This window comes from Tremella mesenterica (assembly GCF_000271645.1).
Source record: "Tremella mesenterica DSM 1558 unplaced genomic scaffold TREMEscaffold_8, whole genome shotgun sequence".
Lineage (NCBI taxonomy): Eukaryota > Fungi > Basidiomycota > Tremellomycetes > Tremellales > Tremellaceae > Tremella > Tremella mesenterica.
Window position 1 is genome coordinate 427,282 of NW_006711232.1, and position 19,070 is coordinate 446,351.

At 46.3% G+C, this 19,070-nt stretch overlaps 4 protein-coding genes across 4 annotated transcripts; 2 read left to right on the forward strand and 2 right to left on the reverse strand.

Moving 5' to 3' along the window:
* Positions 1–3,402: 3,402 nt before the first annotated feature.
* On the reverse strand, positions 3,403–5,775 carry TREMEDRAFT_63460 (uncharacterized protein; the record flags this gene model as incomplete). Its single annotated transcript, XM_007005727.1, has 5 exons — positions 3,403–3,501; positions 3,547–3,600; positions 3,649–3,727; positions 3,852–5,308; positions 5,383–5,775. 5 exons carry the CDS (start codon positions 5,773–5,775, stop codon positions 3,403–3,405), a joined length of 2,082 nt encoding a protein of 693 aa, XP_007005789.1.
* A 1,848-nt stretch (positions 5,776–7,623) lies between these two features.
* TREMEDRAFT_32155 (uncharacterized protein) lies at positions 7,624–10,660 on the forward strand (the record flags this gene model as incomplete). Its single annotated transcript, XM_007005568.1, has 4 exons — positions 7,624–7,923; positions 7,970–8,339; positions 9,150–9,188; positions 10,119–10,660. 4 exons carry the CDS (start codon positions 7,624–7,626, stop codon positions 10,658–10,660), a joined length of 1,251 nt encoding a protein of 416 aa, XP_007005630.1.
* A 309-nt stretch (positions 10,661–10,969) lies between these two features.
* Positions 10,970–16,867, reverse strand: TREMEDRAFT_63462 (uncharacterized protein; the record flags this gene model as incomplete). The annotated part of the gene is made up of 13 exons (XM_007005728.1): positions 10,970–11,223; positions 11,402–11,654; positions 11,823–12,025; positions 12,070–12,340; positions 12,421–13,041; positions 13,122–13,265; positions 13,353–13,757; positions 13,914–14,035; positions 14,110–14,336; positions 14,829–14,992; positions 15,041–15,976; positions 16,029–16,675; positions 16,753–16,867. 13 exons carry the CDS (start codon positions 16,865–16,867, stop codon positions 10,970–10,972), a joined length of 4,362 nt encoding a protein of 1,453 aa, XP_007005790.1.
* Positions 16,868–17,121: 254 nt separating this feature from the next.
* TREMEDRAFT_32403 (uncharacterized protein) lies at positions 17,122–19,068 on the forward strand (the record flags this gene model as incomplete). The annotated part of the gene is made up of 5 exons (XM_007005593.1): positions 17,122–17,450; positions 17,496–17,661; positions 17,714–17,999; positions 18,112–18,497; positions 18,574–19,068. 5 exons carry the CDS (start codon positions 17,122–17,124, stop codon positions 19,066–19,068), a joined length of 1,662 nt encoding a protein of 553 aa, XP_007005655.1.
* Positions 19,069–19,070: the final 2 nt, after the last annotated feature.

Below are 19,070 nucleotides of genomic sequence, written 5' to 3' on the forward strand. Positions count from 1 at the left end.
TCCCTTCCGTCAGCCTCCCGGGAAATCTAGGACAAGGGGATCGCGTGTATCCTGGCTTTACCGAGTTACATGATGGGACATAAGGACCAGTGAGAAAGACTACTCACTTTGTGAATGGAGTACGAGTATTACGGATAGAGAACCAGATGTCAATGTGTGGAATGCGTTCATAGAAACACCAGTGTCGTCACTGGTAGGCCGTCGGCGTTAATCGGGAATTTCAGTGGAATGGGCCCCCCCCCCCACCCACTCACCCACCTTCCCCATCTCCATCTCAACTTTCTCTCTCCTCACCTCTTTCTCCTCACCTATCACCTCCATGGTAACCGTCTTACATCCTCACAGCAAGCAGTTACATTCATCATCCTCGCAAAGAAACGAGACGAGCGGTCAGCTGAGAGCAGGCGCTGTTCCTTTTCGACCTAGTAGCACCTCCATCCCGTCGTCCTCCGTCGGTGAGTCACCTCACTCTGCATGTCGAGTGTCATATTGATATCATACAGCAGTCGGCTCTCCTAGCAGCTCTGGTTCTCATAAGCCCCCTGCAGCTCCCAAACCTCTCTCATCTGGTATCCATCCTACTTTTGCAGGAGAATTTCGTTCTTCGTCGGGCGCTTCGAAACTCCGAAATCCCGAGACTAGAGTCGTAAGTCGAAATTTCGCTTGGACCCTCTCTATCTTCCCTCTTCCCTCTCCGTTGCCACTCCATTCCCTCGTTGACCATACAGCCAAAACCTCTAGATCCTGCCCTCGAAGAAAAAATCAAACGCAACCGTCAAAGATCTGAAGAGCTGGAGCGGAGGCATAGGGTGAGTACACAACTCCTGCCTGTAGAGTCCCTTCACTGACACGACAGCAAGTGGAGCAAGAGGCAGCCGACTACCGAGAAGAAATCAAACGAGCATCAGCAGAGGCTAGACGTCGAGCTGAGGTTGAGGCCATGGCCGTCGAGGAGAACAATCGCGCTCGCGAGGCTGCTCGTCAGCGTAAGCTTGACGCGTCGGCTCCCTGGACTCCCACTCAGTACTCTCATCGATCGGGAGCCAAGTCGAGTGAGGCTGGGGGACTCAGCGACCGGTGAGCTCGATCTCTTCACATGACTGTGGAAGAGACGAGCTCTTGATCTTGTACAAAGTGTAATCGTATATACCAATATGTCCGCCCTCGAGCGGTTTGTATCTGTTTCTCCCTCCCCAATTTCTCACCGTTCATCATCGCGCTGTGATGTCGAATCGGCCACTAACTCTGTCTGTCATTCCATTTACATAGTCTTTTCTGCGTACAATGCTCATCTACTGACACTCGCGCCTCAGCGAACAATCTTTATCTGAGGTTTTGTATAATGTCAAGACGAAAGAGCATAGTATATTGATGCCGACTTCGACTTATCCGGCTCAGAGGCCAGCTGTCGCCACTCGTGAGGTACGTAATAGTGCTCTCTGACCATCCGCTGCTCACCTTTAGCCCCAATCTCCCCGCAACCCCGAGGATCGAGGTTTCCCGAGCGACTGGTCGACTGCCCAGGTTGGATCTCTTATCCGTTGACAGTATTAGCTGACATGTCGCAGAAGCCTCGACGAGACCCGCGTGACCTGACCTTGGGGTTCTCCCCTGGCTACGGGCTGAGAGATGTTCCGGTGAGTATCATGCTCGGCAGAAGTGAGCTTACATGTAGCCTCATCTCAGTGAAGATCAGGGCGCACACAGAATGTATCCCGCTCCGAGTGTCGTGGCTCCCCCAGTCAACGCCGACGATGGGTGGGGCTCTGACCCCGAGCCCAGTCCGCGACCATCCCCCGCTCTCCAAACCCCCGACACGGCACGATTCGAAAACACCGGACTCCGAGGGTTAGAATATCATCGGGAGAGCATCGTCGATGCTGACGACGGTGGTTGGGGAGTGCCTGTGAAAGAGTATGATTCAGAGCCACCATCTCCAGATCCACGCCCAAACAGCGGCGGGTCTTATGTTCCGTGGCAGCCTGTCCAGTGAGTTCTTGTGATCTCATACCCAGGACACCTCGCTGAGCTATCAGATACTCAAGCGAGAGCAGTCTTCCGGAGCCAATCTCCCGGGACGAATTGCTCGAAGGCTTAAGCAAGATGAGTTTGGCCAGACGACCCGTAGAGGAAGACCGACCCGTGGGCTTCCGGCATACACTGGATGGGAGAAGTCCGGGCGATCAAAACAGAAGAGGGTTCCAGACAGACTTTCCGGATGTCTTACCTCAAGTGCATGAAGATCGGCCTGCCCGTGAGCGTGGCAGATTCAGTGGGGGTTGTCGTCGGTGTGGGGAGGACGGTCACTGGGTGCGTCCATATGCCTTGGTCACGTCACTGGGGTCGGATCATGACTGATACTTTAGGCACAGGAATGTCCTCAGACTGAGGCCTCCGGTAGGTTCGGCGACAGCACATGCCGACGATGCGGGCAAGAGGGACACTGGGTGAGCCAACTGCTTTCTGTCACGTCGATTCTGACTTTCCAGGCGCGCGAGTGTCCGCAAGTAGGAGAGTTCAGTGACACATGTCGAAAGTGCGGTGAAGGGGGACATTTTGTGAGGCCATCCATTGCTCTCCATCGGTCTCCACTCATGCGCAGGCTAGAGACTGTTCGAATCGTCGAGCGGGTGCAGACCGAGGGTGTTTCGGCTGCGGCGAGACGGGGCACATCGTAAGCATATCTACCGTGGTGATATCCTCCCCTGATCATCAGTCTCGCGATTGCCCGGAGAATAGAACGCCTTTGGCCCCCGAAGCTGTTGATTCGCTTCCAGCTCGCTTGTCAGGTTGGGACGAAGAAGCCCCTGAAGAGCGTGGCGATGTTCCTCCTGTTCAACGTAGACACCCCACCATTCATCCAGACCGACTGCGTATGCTGGGAGGCTTGCCTAACACTTCCTATAACACGCAACCCCAACCTCCTCCCCCAACGACGAGATGGTCTGATCAGCGCGATGGCCGCTCGGCTGCCCTACTCCCTGCAGTCACAAATCGTCAAACGGGACGTCCGGGCGACAACGTGCCCGTCCCTGTCGTCAGAATTGGTTCATTCAAGCCGACGCCCGAAGATGACGATGACGGCTGGGGTGCTCCTGCGGCTCGGGCTCCGGCGCCTGCCCCGCCCGTCGCGGAGAAGCCTGCGGATGATGATCCTTACGATGGGTGGTGAAGGGCTCCAAGTAGGTGTATTCTTGCCGTTTGGGGGATTTGCTAAAACTTAGACTACGAGCATACCCCTGTCGATATCGAGGCAGAAATCATCGCTCAAGTTGGTGTCGCATGTAAATAGTCTGTTTAGTCTCCCAATCAACACCACCATGCCCACTCAAAGTTCGTTCAACAGAACGTCGCATATATATCACTCGATATCATGCATCATGTCTCCTCGTATATTCCATTTCAAGTCTTTTGCGCACGAAGGAGGTTTACCATTTGACCAAACGAGCCATTGGTGTGGACGCCGATAGCTTCCGGAACGCGGATGAGCGGGCCGCCAAGCTGAGGGTCAGCGAGACGTGGAAAGTCAGAGAAGATTTCGCTCACCCGGGCCATTTTCTGTGCATCTTTCGAAGCTTGATGATCCTTTGTAGGATGTTGCTGGTGGTGAGCGATGGTGACATGGGAACCACAATAACTTGGACTGACCTCGAGCCAAAGTCGACGACGCTTGGCCGCTTCTTCTCTTTGAGGTTTCGATTTATCATATTCTTCCTGCTCTTCCGGTCTGTTCGTCAATTTTTCTCTTCCTTCTTCTCGACGATCCTCCTTGTCCCATCAGAGTGGAAATGGTAGAGCAGTGAAAGCAGGTAATCCAGTGATTGATGTAGAGATGAAATTGAAGAACTCACGTCATTTGCCATTCGTCCAACCATACATTCTCCCTTTTCTTCGAAACTTCTTTCTCGCCCTCTTTCGCACCCGTCTTGTTTTTCTCCTGTAACTGTTTGAGAGTGGCAGATACTGCAGAAAGTATAGAAGTAGGTTGTGTTTGTTGTGTTGGTGTAGGCGGTGGGATTTTCTTCTTAATCGCTGCTTGACCTTGACCTGAAGGTCTAGGTCTAGCAATAGGTTTCATCCCAATATGTCCCTCATGATCCGATTTACCACCTTTCACTTTCGACTTTATTCCAATTTCTTTCTCTACATCCATCTTCTCCGATCGAGTGTTTTCGACCATGAAATCAAACTTGTTCTTCCCTTTCTTCTTCTTGATCATGATATCATCATGATTCTTCTGATCATCCGATTGGGCAGTCTCAACAATATGAGAAGATCCAATGGTCGATCTTAATTCTTCCGTGTTTTGAACTTCGAATTCAGGTAAAAATTCTTCTTCTCCTTTTTGTCGTTTTGATTTCGTTGGACGGATCACTTCTTCTTCCGAAGTAGAAGATTCGTCCGACGAAGTGAAAGATGGACTTTTGAGTTTTCGTTTGTTCAAGGATTTATCTTTCTTCTTCTTCTTCTTCTCGAAGTTATCACTTTCGTAGTGTTTCATCTTGACGTCGTCGTCCTCTAAAATTTCACTCCCAAATATATCTTCAGCATCCTCTACTTTACTTTCTGCTACTTCGGTTGTTTCTTTGCTTTCTTCGACTGGTTTAGTCTCTTCGGATTCTTTCTTCCCTTTTCCCTTGTTTGTACGGGTTTCTGTGATGGCATGAGGAACAGTAAGTTTGATCTTCAAACCTGAAGAAGATCCGCTCTTCCCAGTATCACCATTTTTCACAGGTTCGCCACTACTCCCAACATTTCCGGTGATCAGAGGTTCGCCAGTGTTCACCGGCTCACCAATATTGCCAGTCTTCCCACTTGCACCAGTCTTTTCAGGCTCGAGGATCTTCTTCGCTCTTGTTCGAGATGTCGTCAAATGAGAGAAGAAAGATTCATCCGGTTTCGTCGTGACCTTCCTCGTGATTGGTTTCTTCTCTTTCTCCTTCTCCTGCTCCTTCTCTTTCCCCCTATCCTTTTCTTTTTCTTTTTCCTTTCCTTTTCCCTTTTCCTTTTCCTTTTCCTTCTCCTGCACCTTTCCCCTCGTTTGAACAGTCTTTACCATAGGTTTTTCTACTGGTGTGGTCACTTGATTTCTGGTCACCTTCAGATCCGCCGGTTTTCCACGAGTCCCCTTAGGCTTGTTTCTATCCCTTATCGCCTGTGGAAAAATCTGAAAAGTGCATCGTTGTCCTCTTTTCCTACATTTCACGCATGTCGGTTGGTCAGGTCGATCTTCATCTTCATCAGCTGTCGGAGGAGGGGATGGTGAAGAACCAGAAGGAGGTTCTTCACATCTTTGTCTTTGACCGCGCTATAAATCAACACTCCTTTTTCTCTTTCTACTATATCTCCTAAACATGGAGACGATGTGAAGTGAGGACTCACACAAAGATCACAATTTATCCAAATCTCAGAACGACTAGTCTCAGCTTTGACGGAAGTGTTCACCGATGATGGAGCTCCAGGAGTGGACGCATCGATAATTGTTGAATCTTCTTTTACCTTGCGTGTTCTTGTTTCACGTCGTTGAAGTTTGGGAGGGGAGACATGTCTCGCAATTTCTTCCACTACGGCAGTATCAGGCGGTGGAGTTTCAGGTGGAGGGGCAGGAGTTGAATCGTCGGGAAGGATTGCTTGAGAAGATAAAGAATCGAGGGAGGTAAGAGGGGAATTAAGACTGTCAGACTTGTCATCAGCATCGGGTTGATTTTCGACCGTATCGGATCGATAGGATTCCCGTCGCTTGTTTTGGGCTTTCTTCGCCAGTCGACTCGACATATCTTTTCGTCGATTTGAGAAAACAAATTAGACGTTATCGGTCGGAGTGTCAACCATGGAATTATGTGATGAAAGATTCGTATAGGACGAGAAAGGAAGTGGCTGTTATGGGAAGGATGAGTAGAGGGAGTAGGTGAGACGTTCTAAGGGTATTCCGTGATCAATGGCTGGGTAGACGAGGTTGTGTCAATGGTATAATTGATATCACTAAAGAAAAGAAACACGAAAGAAGGATGGAGAGATATGTATGGTTGCGACAAGAAAGTCGTGATGTGATGGATGGGTCGGAGTTGCCGGAGGTCGCTCGGTTGCGAAGACATTAGACGTCAACAACATATTGTCATCTCTACATCAACCTTGTTTCCTTTTCTGCTAGCTGATCAGTTGGTTCACATGGGTCCCTATAACCCCTACAAGTCAAATAGTGCACGAGTACTGCTGAAGCTCTCATTTGTCCTGTCTGGGTCATAGAATGACGTCCCCCGTCCCCGAGTCACTTCCACTAATCCTGAACAACTCCAACATCTCGAAGACGCCGTTCGCTTAAAACACTTCGCCCTACGCTGGACTCGCAGAGGAGGAGAATCCCCTTCATATGTCGGATCAATAGTCCATAATGTCGTATTTCTCGTTTCCCTTCTCAGCCTGCACAGTCATTCAGCAATATCCGAAGAAACACCTTGCAAGGCTGAAAAGTATTCTTGTGTATATACGAGTCTCACCACCGGATTCCTTCAGGATCACCTGGCGAGTCCCGTTGACCCCGTGGAGACTTCGACTTGCCATCATTGGATATGTCTAACGATGACTACCAGATAACGTGGGGATGTAGGTGGACGAAGGATGACCCCTTTGCTTCCTCTCAAAAGACAGACCTCACTCAAGTCCTCAATTGTCGAACCACCACTCCCTTTCGAATCCCACCTGGCGCAAACGGAACACCCACTTAAACAAGCAGACTAACGTATATGGTGAACCGCTAGTTAAATCAAAACGCATGCACAGATCATCACCATAACCGCCTTTTCGATTCTGGCCATCCTACTCGTTGTGATGCTCATGGAAGCAGACTCCGGGGCTGACGAAGACAACCATGAAATGGAGCCAAGCGACCCCAGTGAACCCAAGCAACAGCCTTGTGAAGACTACGGAAACGGGAGGATTACTGAAAACGGCGTCACTCCCGTTTCCGTCTCGATACATTTTGCTTCCTTCTTCGTCGATCGTGATCGCTTTCGCCCTCGAACACAGCACTTGCTATTCGCGTTGGAATTTTCTGTGATGGATCCGTAATGGTACCATAGTCCCCGTCCTCAGAGCTCACTACTGAACGGTTCATAAAGGCTTGAGAATTCACCCGTTAGACATACAGATCCCACCTTTCGAACAAGCCTTAATCCCGACCAACCGACCAACGAACCATCCTCAACCTACTCTCCTCTGACTACGCGCGCGTCAACTGAATCTTCGTGGGCACTTTTTGGTCTAAAATTTCGTTACTAGCTGATCCTCTAGAACTTTACGTTGTCTGCGGGACTGACGCTTGACTGAATAGCGGGAAGTCGCTCGAGGTTGTCACTGACCCGCAGATAACTGAGAAGTATATTAAGCACGACGTGCAAGGCTTAGGATTTTCAACATCTTCTCTCTCTCTCTCTCCTATACACCTTGACCCCTCTCCTACTTCTCATCTCATCTTGAACCTCGACCCAGACTCATCATTCTCATCTCTCTCGACTCAAGTTTATCAATCTTAGACTCAGACTGACACTAGAAACCTCCCTGAAACTTCTTTAATTCGCACTCTAATCAATTCTCGTCTCCGAATATCTCACGACCGGCAACAACATGCTCTCCACTCTCCTTCCCTTGGCGTTATACGCTCTTCCCTTCGCTGCGGCAGGATATCAGCTCCCCGATAACTGGCAAGATCTAGCTCTCGCGACCTCCCCCGACGTCTATCGTAATTTCTCTTCCACCCATCTGACCGCTCGTACTTCCACGACGACCACCGAAACATGTGCCAAAGTCGCAGGTACTTGGGGTACGGTCAAATACGACTTTGGATGTTTGTGTATGAGTGATGTGGACGATTACGCTGCCGACAATCATATCGATAATAATATCGTCTCTTTGATCAAATACTATGTAAGTTTGTTCATCTTCCCTAGGTGTACTCCCACTGACCAGCCAGATTGCTTATACCGGTGACACGAAGAGTTATCCTATCAACGCTCAACCCACTTGTGATGGTAAAGGCGGTTTCGATTGTGGTGAATATCAACTCTCCAACGGTGCTTGCGTTCGTCCTACCGTCAACACCGTCGTATGTCCTTCCGGCTACTGCTTAAGCAGTGGACATTGTTGTCCTCGTGGTCAAACCTATAGCAATGGCAAATGTTGTGGTTCCAGCGGTTGTTCTCACTCCGGCACTACCTGTTCCCCTGCCTACTGCAACGGTTACACCTCCAACGGCGTGTGCTGTCCATCCGGTACACCCTCAGGTGGGGTCGGTCAATCTTCCATCTGCTGTCCTTCCGGTCAAGTCGAATCTAATGGACAATGTGTCTGCCCATCTGGACAATCGAAAAACCCAAGCGACTCGACTAAATGTATCACCTCTTGTTCTACCGGCACCAAATTCTGCAACACTAAATGTTGCCCTACGGACGCAACTGAAGTGAATGGACAATGTGTCTGTACCGACAAAAATGAACAACTCTCCTCCGATGGTAAATCATGTATCAGCAAGTGTTCTACCGGTATGAGTTACTGCAACACCAAATGCTGCCCCACCGATGCCACCGAAATCAACGGACAATGTGTGTGTACCGACAAAAACGAACAACTCTCCTCCGATGGCAAGTCGTGCATTAGCAAGTGTTCTACTGGTATGAGCTTTTGCAACTCTAAATGCTGTCCTACCGACGCCACCGAAATCAACGGTCAATGTGTGTGCAAAGATAAAGGTGAACAATTATCATCAGACGGTAAATCCTGCGTCAGCAAGTGTACCACCGGTATGAATTACTGCAACACGAAATGTTGCCCTTCCGACGCTTCCGAAGTTAACGGCCAATGTGTTTGTAACGATAAAGGCGAACAACTCTCCTCCGATGGCAAAACTTGCATTAGCAAATGTACCACCGGTATGACTTTCCGAACTACGAAATGTTGTCCCAACGATGCGACGGAAGTCAACGGACAGTGTGTTTGTACGGATAAAGGAGAACAATTATCGTCGGATGGGAAAACTTGTGTTAGCAAATGTACGACGGGTATGACATTCCGAACTACGAAATGTTGTCCCGATGATGCGACGGAAGTCAACGGACAGTGTGTTTGTACGGATAAAGGAGAACAATTATCTTCAGATGGGAAAACTTGTGTCAGTAAATGTTCAAACGGAATGAGTTGGTGTACAAGTAAATGTTGTCCCACTGGATCTACCGAAGTAAACGGCCAGTGCGTATGTTCGAACAAACAACAAACCCTTTCAAACGATGGAACTCAATGTGTTAACAGATGTTCCAACACCGCTTGGACTTATTACTCGACCATGTGTTGTCCTTCCGGTTCTACCGAAATTAACAAACAATGCGTTTGTTCCGATTCTCAACAAACAATCTCCGGTTCTGGATCAGCCATGCAATGTATCGATCGTTGTACCAACGGATGGAAATTCTACAACACCATGTGTTGTCCTTCTGGATCTACCGAAGTCAACGGTAAATGTACTTGCACGAGTTCTCAACAAACCATGACCGGTACCGGTTCCAACATGCAATGTACCGATCGTTGCCCGAACGGACACACCTATTGCAGTACCCAATGTTGTCCACCTGGATCTACCGAAATCAACGGTAAATGTGTCTGCACCAGTTCTCAACAAACTATGACCGGTTCAGGATCCAGTATGCAATGTACCGATCGTTGCCCTACCGGACATACATACTGCAACACACAATGTTGTCCTCCTGGTTCAAACGAAGTCAACGGTAAATGTGTCTGTACGGATTCTCAAAAGACTATCACCGGATCAGGATCTAGTCAACAATGTACTTCAAGATGTACAGGTTCTCAATCCGGTTGGACATATTACAACACTCAATGTTGTCCTTCTGGAGCAACTGAAGTGAACGGTAAATGTGTTTGCTCCACCAACTCACAAACTTTATCTTCGGACGGAACGAAATGTGTGGATAAATGTGCTTCAGGTTATTCATGGGGTACAACACAATGTTGTAAAACATATTTAACCGAAACCAATGGTAAATGTGTTTGTTCACAATCCGGTTATATCGATAACGGTTCATCATGTGTACCTCAATGTACTTCTTCAGAAACTTATAATTCAAACACTGAGAAATGTGAAGCTAAATGTATCGCATCGGATGGATACGTTTATTCAGTAGGATATAACGGAGTTGGAAGATGTTGTAAAACAGGTCAAACAGCTTGTCAAACTGTTTGTTGTCCTGTTGGTCAAGAAGAAGTCGGTAACACTGGTCATTGTTGTTTACCAGGATCAACTTATTCAAACGGTCAATGTCATTCACCAACAATGGTACCACGTCGTAGAAACTTGAATCAAAAGAAAGAAATCCAAACTACAATCTTCGGTTTAGAAGAGAATAAAGCTGCTAACCTTTGTCCTGTCGGTTTGGCAGCTTGTCCTATTCCAGGTAGAATGAACGATTACGAATGTCTCGACGCGATGAACGATCTTCAATCTTGTGGCGGTTGTACTTCTATGGGTACAGGAATAGATTGTACAGCTATCCCTGGTGTTAGATGGATGGGATGTAACGTTGGTAAATGTGAAGTTTACAGTTGTAAGGCAGGTTTCAAGAAAGTTGGATCGAATAGGTGTGTGAGAGTTTAGTTGGGGATGAGAGATGGAGAAATCTTGGATTATCATTTATATATACACTCTTTTAGGCATTTTAAGCATGGGTCATCAGTCTCTTTTATTCAATCTTTAGACATCTTAATAAGTCTTATGAATCATTTGAGGCTTGCTTCGTTTTTCGCTGCATCTTATGAAACTGCCTTTCTCTTAATCGCTAATCTTAGACAATCGATTTCGACACGATATCTGCCTCATCACTTTGTGTGTTCAAGGTTGCGCTGGGAAGAGTCGTCATTTGAGGTAGAGTACCTAATGCATCCACTTGGGTCCAATTGGGTACCATTATTCAAAGCTAGGCCACCAACTCTCCACCCTTCCACGTTGAAACATGACCACCGGAATGGCTCCATATTTAAACGGATTCCCCTCCCAAACGGAAAAAGCCAAATTCGAATCCGTTTCCACTCCAAAGATCTCATCCACACCACTGGAAATAAGTTCCATAGCTAAGATATCTTTATCCATTCCTAACGCCCTCGAAGGAGCTTGACTAGCCCAACCTGCTTCCCACCATAAATCACGTACCATCCTATCATCTGAATGTCAGCTGGACTATGGACCAATTCACTGCACAACCCCTTCTTCTTTCCAATTCTTTGCGGATCCATTGGATATAGACTATCCCACATTCTTACGAAACCTGGGTGACTTGAAGTGGTTATGAGGTGGGTGACTTGTGCGGATCATAATATGTCAGGAATCAAAAGCACTCACCTCCAGCAGCCAAAGCCACCTTCACACCAGCTTCCATGAGTATCTGAACCGGTGTTGTATCCGTCAATGGAATAGCCGGATGACATCTTTTTTGTTCCCATGTTAAGGGCATACATCTCCATGGAGCTAGTATGACAGGTATACGTGCTCTAGCAAGTGTGGAAGCGACGAGATGAGCTTCAGAACCGCCTATGACAATGATACGGAGGTTTGGAAGGTCTCTTTGCAACCAAGGTAGTTTAGTCATGATGTCCTATTTGTCATTACTCTGTTCCTATTCATTGCAAAAGTGATATATCTACTATATGACTTAAATATGAACTGGCAGGAAGCATATGAGCGAAGTAGGGTGCTGGAACCTTCATGGTGATGCGCGACCAAAGAGGATGAGTATGAAATGTAAGAATGAAGTGAAACTTACGGCACTTTCCACATGAACAGCCAACGGCATTTGACCACTTGCCACAAATTCCCATGTCTCATCCTCAGGTTCTAAGAGTAGATCACGGAGTGTTTGCAATTGACTTGATATAGTCGGTACACGAGCATTCTTCGCAGTATCACCAAGTGTGACATGTAACGCGACATCTTCTTTGATAAATGAATTTTCTTCACCTTCCCCATCTTTCACTTAGCTCGATGTCCAAATTATACATAGAAACACTTACTATTGATAGAAGAATGAAAAGCCATACTGACACCTTTGATGAAACCTCCACCAGCTATACGTATTTGTAAAGTAGGTCCAATAGCACGAGGAGGAGTAATGATAGTTGTCACTCCTACCAGTGCCGCTCGAGAAACATGAATACTGGCTTTTGATAAACCATATTTAGCATGAACAGGATGAAAGTTTGTAGGATCTGTGAGACCATCCGAAGTGGAAGATTCCATCAAAATGTCTGTTAAACCATGCATTGGGGTCAAGGCTGTGAGTCCCTTTAGATCAGCATCAATTCTTGATTTTTTAAACGGCAACATACACTCGGGGGAGATGAAGAAGGAAGATGATGACATACAGGGACTAGATAACCATTTTCCAATTTCATTTCCACCGCACCTCTTCTCATAGCTTGAAGAATGAAATCATCACATTGACCAACACACTCGATTCTTCCATTCAAAATTACCACATCGCCAGTCGCAGAGTTCGATTTCAAGCCGGATGGATGGAGATGCGTTCGAATTGATCGAAATATCACATTCCCTTTTCCAAAAGTAGAGTTCAGTGGTGGAGGTGTTTGAACTATACCTCTTTGTTTCGGAGCATGATGGACCAGAGATGAATTCCAAGTGAGAGATTCTTGATCGCTAGCTCCACCAATAATCTGTTCAGAACCGTCTATCCAAACTTGTAATGGAGACGCTCCTAATTGTAAAGGATGATCATTCCAAACCACCAAATCCGCATCGTAACCTTCTCTGATATAACCCAAACGGTCGTCTAATCCAAGTGCAAGAGCGGGAACTGAGAAAAGAGCAGCGAGAGAGGCTTCGGTGGGTAGACCGAAATTGTGCGTTACTTGAGCTTCGCGGATGGGATATTGACCGTTCAGAGCGGGATGATCGGATACGAGGGCCACTTGAAAACCTGCTTCGTGCATGATCGCTGCGTTGTTTACTGACGCTCTCATGGTTTCCTATCGATGTCAGCTAAGATGCGAGGGATCTTATGATCAGTAGACACTGTGGAATGTCAGGAGCAGGTAGACTCGCTCACAGGTTTGAAACCATATTCCGTGGCGAACAATGCCAAGGTTAAAGGTAAATGAGGACGAAGACGATCTACCATTCTCCATGTCTCTGTGGCATGGTGTAAAGCCGTAATATTGAATTGGTTTTCCTCGGCGGTACGTAAAATCATCTAATTCATCAGAGTCAATCTTTCACCCTCACGATCTTGCATTCTATCTTTTGGCATTGTATGAGTAGTAGAGAATAAAGGACTCACTTCGATATCCTCAGTTTTATAACAATGTACGTTCACTCTCACATCCCCTCGAAGAGTATCGACCAAAGGTTGAAGTTCGAGATCAGATGGATATCTAGTAAGAGGATTAGGAGATTGACACCATTCGTCTTGTTCATCCTTCAAGTTCCTCGCTTTTGACCAGAACTCCCTGAACAAAGCACCTTCTCCTAATCGAGTGCTTGGTGAACCTTTCGATTTAGGATTTTCCCCACATGCCATCTTGAGATACCGTTGTCTTTTTATACTCGCAGGATCGTGAGATTGGACTAACATTCCTTCGACGGATAAATCGGGCATTTCTCGAAGTTTGAGTGAATAGCCTTGACCAGAAATGAGATTTTGTGCTCCGGTGAGGATCAAGGTTGATGTCACGCCTCCTGATCGCTATCTGTGAGTTCCCCCTCTCATCTCTCCTCAACAAGGCCACTCATACTCCTCCTCTGTCCAGATAGAAACAGTAATGTTGAGTGAGGTGCGGAAGAAAGACGAAGCGAATCGAGGTGTAAGTTAAGTAGGTTGAGAGAGAGACACAAGACTCACCACACGTTCCAAAGCCTCATCAGAAGGATCAAACCCATCTATAGCTCTCATATGAGGTGTAACAGGAGAAGATAATTCACTAGTATCTTCACTCGCATGAAATTGAGGTAAAGATCTTGTTCCTAAATGAGAATGCATATCTTTTCTTATTAGCAGACTCCCCTTCTTCCCATTTCGTTTCATGTTAAGAACATACCAATGATACCAGGTGTTAAATATCTTCCCCCTAAATCTTTGACTCGTTTTCCATTGATGGTACCCACATCAGCGATCTTGGTGATTGTTCCTAATTTGACCTCAATATCACGTTGACCAATGAGGTTACCATTCCCATCGATAACGGTCGCATTACGTAGAACGAAAGGTTGATGTTTCGCAGCTCTCGGATTGAGTCGTTTGGGATTTGGTGAAGGTACAAAGGTCCTGATGGTGTCTTGTTTACATTTCTTTATATCTTCCAAATGAGTGAGAGATGTAGGTGAACCCTTATAGGTAAGATGTGAGGTTGAAAGAAGGATGAGGGAGAGTAGAAGAAGGGGAAGAAGATATTTTGGACGAAACAGTGGTTGGGAGGATGATTGAAAGGTTTGATCGTATGGTAAACCTATCATACTGCTTCGAGCTGTTGTGATGTTTGACAAGGATACTAGAGTTCATCTTGTCCATATTGTCTTGACGAATCTTGTCAAGTTGGGGAATAGAACTGACGCTGAAGATGGTCAACCCTGGTACGGAGGAGGAGGGTTTAGCGATTGAGGCGACGAGGTTTTCTTCTTAGAGTATCATCTTTCCCGGATCCCGGAACTCCGGAATGACTACGACTTAGTTACTGCGTGGGCACCGTGTCGTATGTGACCAATCCAGCCAGCTTGAGAAAAGCGAGAATGATATTGTACGTATGGCTACTACCCTCACATGATGAAATACGAATCATTGCGAATGAGATAAGCTCCTAGATCCTGCTTATTCCCTCCTTCTTCCAACTTCCTTATCTCCACCAACAAATCCCGGGTTTTGACGATATTGTTTCCCCAACCGGCCTTTGCCGATTCTTCTAATCGTTCAATCACCCACTTAAACTGCATGTATCAGCTCGGATGTCCCCAATCAAGACATGATCCACTTACCTGCCCTTTATTCTTCGTTTCCAAAGCGGCGAAGAACAGCGGTCGGGGGAAAACGGACTGAGCGACATCTGGAAAAATACGTGAAACTTTATCCGCACTGGTGAGGATACGAGACCAAGCACGATCAGGAGGTGGCATGTTGAGTATCCTACATAGATAGATGACGAGTGAATTGAATAATCCAGCTACGAATGATTTGGTCACCAATTTCGAATCTTCATGTCTTTCTGGTTTATCAGGTTCAGAAAGGTTGTCAAGTAAAGGAGGATCGAATAGATTTTGTAGGTTTGATAAACGTTCATATAAAGCATCACCTTCTCTCATACATTGTCGAACACCTTCGGTATCACCCGTCCGTCTACTATGTCGTAATGATCTATCAAGTCGTAGACATCTTGCTGTGAGATAATTGATATGAAGAGGTTCGAGTGAAGCAGCTGGCCATCCTGGATATTCACGATCATCGGATAATTCGAAGAATGGTCCTGATAAAGCCATGGTATAATCTGCATTACCCATACCGAACATGGACGCTCGAACGTCGAAGGAAGTCAATATGACGGCTATTCGTTGTGTCAAAGGAGAGAATTGAGCGACACGAATAGGAGAATCGATCAAGTTTGTTGCTAGTTGTAACATGTGATGTAAACCTTCATGATTGGTAGCTGTTGCGATATCGTATTGACAATATATCAAAATAGCCGCTAGATGAACGTCTACATCGGCGTCATTTCCCTCGGAAAGACATGGTAAAAGGGCAAGACCACATGCGTGATGTTTTTCTTCCGCGTATCTGAATAAATGTCGTCGTCGTTCTGATGTTTCGGGAAGAGTGTTTCCCAAATGCCAAGCTGACCATGCTAGTATTCCAGCGTATAGAGGTTCGTAAAATAGACCAGCGGCGAATAATCCAAGAAAGTGATTTGGTATGGTGGCCTGATTGTCAGAAATATGATTCCGTTGTGCAGTCATTGAGAAGATTACTGACATCTCGTAGTTTTGCCCATTGAGACACTCGCTCTAAATAATGAGATATCAAAGGCTGATCCTCCGAAGCCAATGCCACCGGTGCTCGACTTGGTCTTGTAGGAGGTGTAGGTACATTCGTACTGGTTCGAGTGGTGGGTGAGGTCGTAAATACAGGTGCTAAAGATACAGAGAAAGGTTCGTTTAATGATGGACCAAAAGGGTCGAAGCCTACGTCAAATGACAACTCCGGACCGAATATTCCACTATAGAAATCAAATCCGTCCGATGGATTGGACATTGTGACCAGGTCAGAAGTGGTCGACCCCAATTGCCAAGAAGATGTGTTCTGAGTGAACCCATTTTGAGAAAGAATTGTTTCTTGAGTAGGAGTGGGATCACGTTGAGGTGAAGGATCTGGTTGTGGATCAAATTGCCAGAACTGAGATGTTGAATGGACGGGTTCAGTATCATGAGACAAAACTTGTTGGATAGTGTCTGAAGGTAGAGAAGGGTTCTGTCGAATGGGAGCACGTAACCTTCTACGTCTAGGATCTTCCACATCTATCTCCTCTGGCCATTGACATTTCAAACATAATCTGACGCAATGTTCACAGTTTGGTCTCTCGCGACCACAACCAACACGACGCTTTCTGCATGTCAAACATCCTAAACAACTCAGCTACCATCATACGAAAAAAAAAATGGCACGGGTCACGACAGTAGTGGCTTATCAGACGACTCACCATCTTTCCTTCGTTTAAGACCCGCATGACGGGAAGCTCTACCGGATGGTGAAGTATCTCGGGACCTCTGCCCGAAGGTGATGTTGGAGGAAGAGGGTGATCCGTCGTTCGACATGGTTCTAGACTTTTTTTGAAGTGGTGAGGCAAAAGTGAATGTCGTTTGTGAGGGTGAGACTCGGCAACATCGGGGAATATCGCCTGTTCGTTTGAGCTCGCTTCCGGATCAGTGGAGCCCCACATGACCCACACCATCAAATGTCGGCTTCCCCGGTCTTGGTACCATCTGTCGACCACTTTACAATCATCTATGCATCAAACTTTCTTTCATACAACTACCAATGCCATCACTGGTTCTGGCTTGTCGTCAAGATGCTGCTCCCCTTGGTTGTCCTCGCTCTCAAATTCAACACTTCAGTCCATGCCTATTCCCTTCCCGCTCTCGCTGCTGAGGCTGTCCAATGGTCATCGGAAATCTCCCCGTCCAAATGCCCGCAACCTCCTTACTTCCCTCCCTCCCCGTCCTCTAGCTATTTTGACACCCCTCAATTTGCCAACATTAGCTTAAGAAGATTGCAAGGTGCCATCCGTCATCCTACTCAATCCTTCGATGACCTCAGAGACCCCGAAACGGACTCTGACCCAAGATGGGCAACATTCCCACCTTTCCATACTTTTCTAAGAGAAACGTATCCTTTAGTGTAAGTGCACACTTATCTCCAAACTTCATGACTGATTAAGAATAGACACGAACGACTCCAGCTTGAGATCGTGGGAGGATATACATTACTTTACACTTGGAAAGGGTTCACGAACGCTTCTCCATTCATGTTCGCAGCTCATCAAGATGTCGTTCCTGCTACATCTGGCGACCAATGGAGATATCCCCCCTTTGAGGGTCATTTTGATGGTGTACGTAATCTTCTATCCTCTGTCCACCTGGAAGAAGAAAACTGATAGGTAGGAATGGATATGGGGAAGAGGATCATCAGATTGTAAATCCAACCTAATCGGATTACTCTCAGTTGCGGAATATCTATTGTCCATAGGTTATAAACCTCATCGTACTATTTTATTCGCTTTTGGTCAAGATGAAGAAGTTGGAGGAAGATATGGAGCATCTCGATTAGGACCTTTCTTAATGAAAAGATATGGGAAACATGGTATAAGAATGATTTTAGATGAAGGAGGGAATGGATTGTCTGATGAATTTGGACCACTCATTGCCATGCCTGCTTTAGCTGAGAAAGGTCAGTCTTTCTTCTCTTCCCTCTTTTCGTTCCTTTTGGACGAAGAGTGAATGAAGTGGACAGAACGATTTTGGGAGTTCCAATTGAACCAGACGATCATTGCTTATTCTAGGTTATGTCGACGTTTATATTCACGTACAATCCCCAGGTGGACATTCTTCCGTTCCTGGCAAACATTCTTCTATCGGTTTCCTCTCTCATATCATTTCTGAACTAGAAGATGCAGAAATTTATCATCCAATACTTGAGGAAACAAACCCTTATTACGGTTATGTAGAATGTTTAGTTCAACATGTCGATCGAGCGAAATTACCTGAATGGTTACCGAAACTCGCAGAAGATCATCAACTGGGACAATTGGCCGAACATCTTGCGGAGCAAAGTTTAACACAACGATATCTACTTCAAACTAGTAAAGCTGTTACTATTTTTCATGGAGGAGAGAAGAATAACGCTTTGCCTGAAGATGCCAGGGCTGTGATAAATTCTCGTATTGAGGTATGTCCACGTTTTCAAGATACAACCACCACCCTTCCGTCATAGTCAGATGCAAGTCGAAATGACTGATGAAAAGATCACTTCCTCTGTCAAAGAACACATTGCCAAAATCACCGAATTCGTGACTCCTGTAGTTGCGAAATACAACTTATCTCTAGTGGCGTTTGGTAAACAAATTTCAAACGATTCAGAAGGTACAGTAAATCTGATTCTTGGTGGTCATAACGAACCCAGTCCAATAACTAAAAGAGATACACCTGAATGGACTATTTTCTCTTCCGCTATTCGATCAGCTTTCGGTCAACATACTATCGCTGCTAGTGCTTTAATGACGGGTAATACGGATACGAAACATTATTGGGATGTATCGGAGAATATATATCGTTGGACACCTGCTAGATTAGGAACTCGATTGAACGCCCATACGATCAATGAGAGGATCATGTTAAAGACTCATGTGGAGGCTGCAAAGTTTTATCATGGTGAGTTATGCCTTTTCATTGATGTAATGGATCATAAAAGTGTTGAACTGATCAGAATAGAACTCATACTGCAAGCTGATGCCGAGTGATC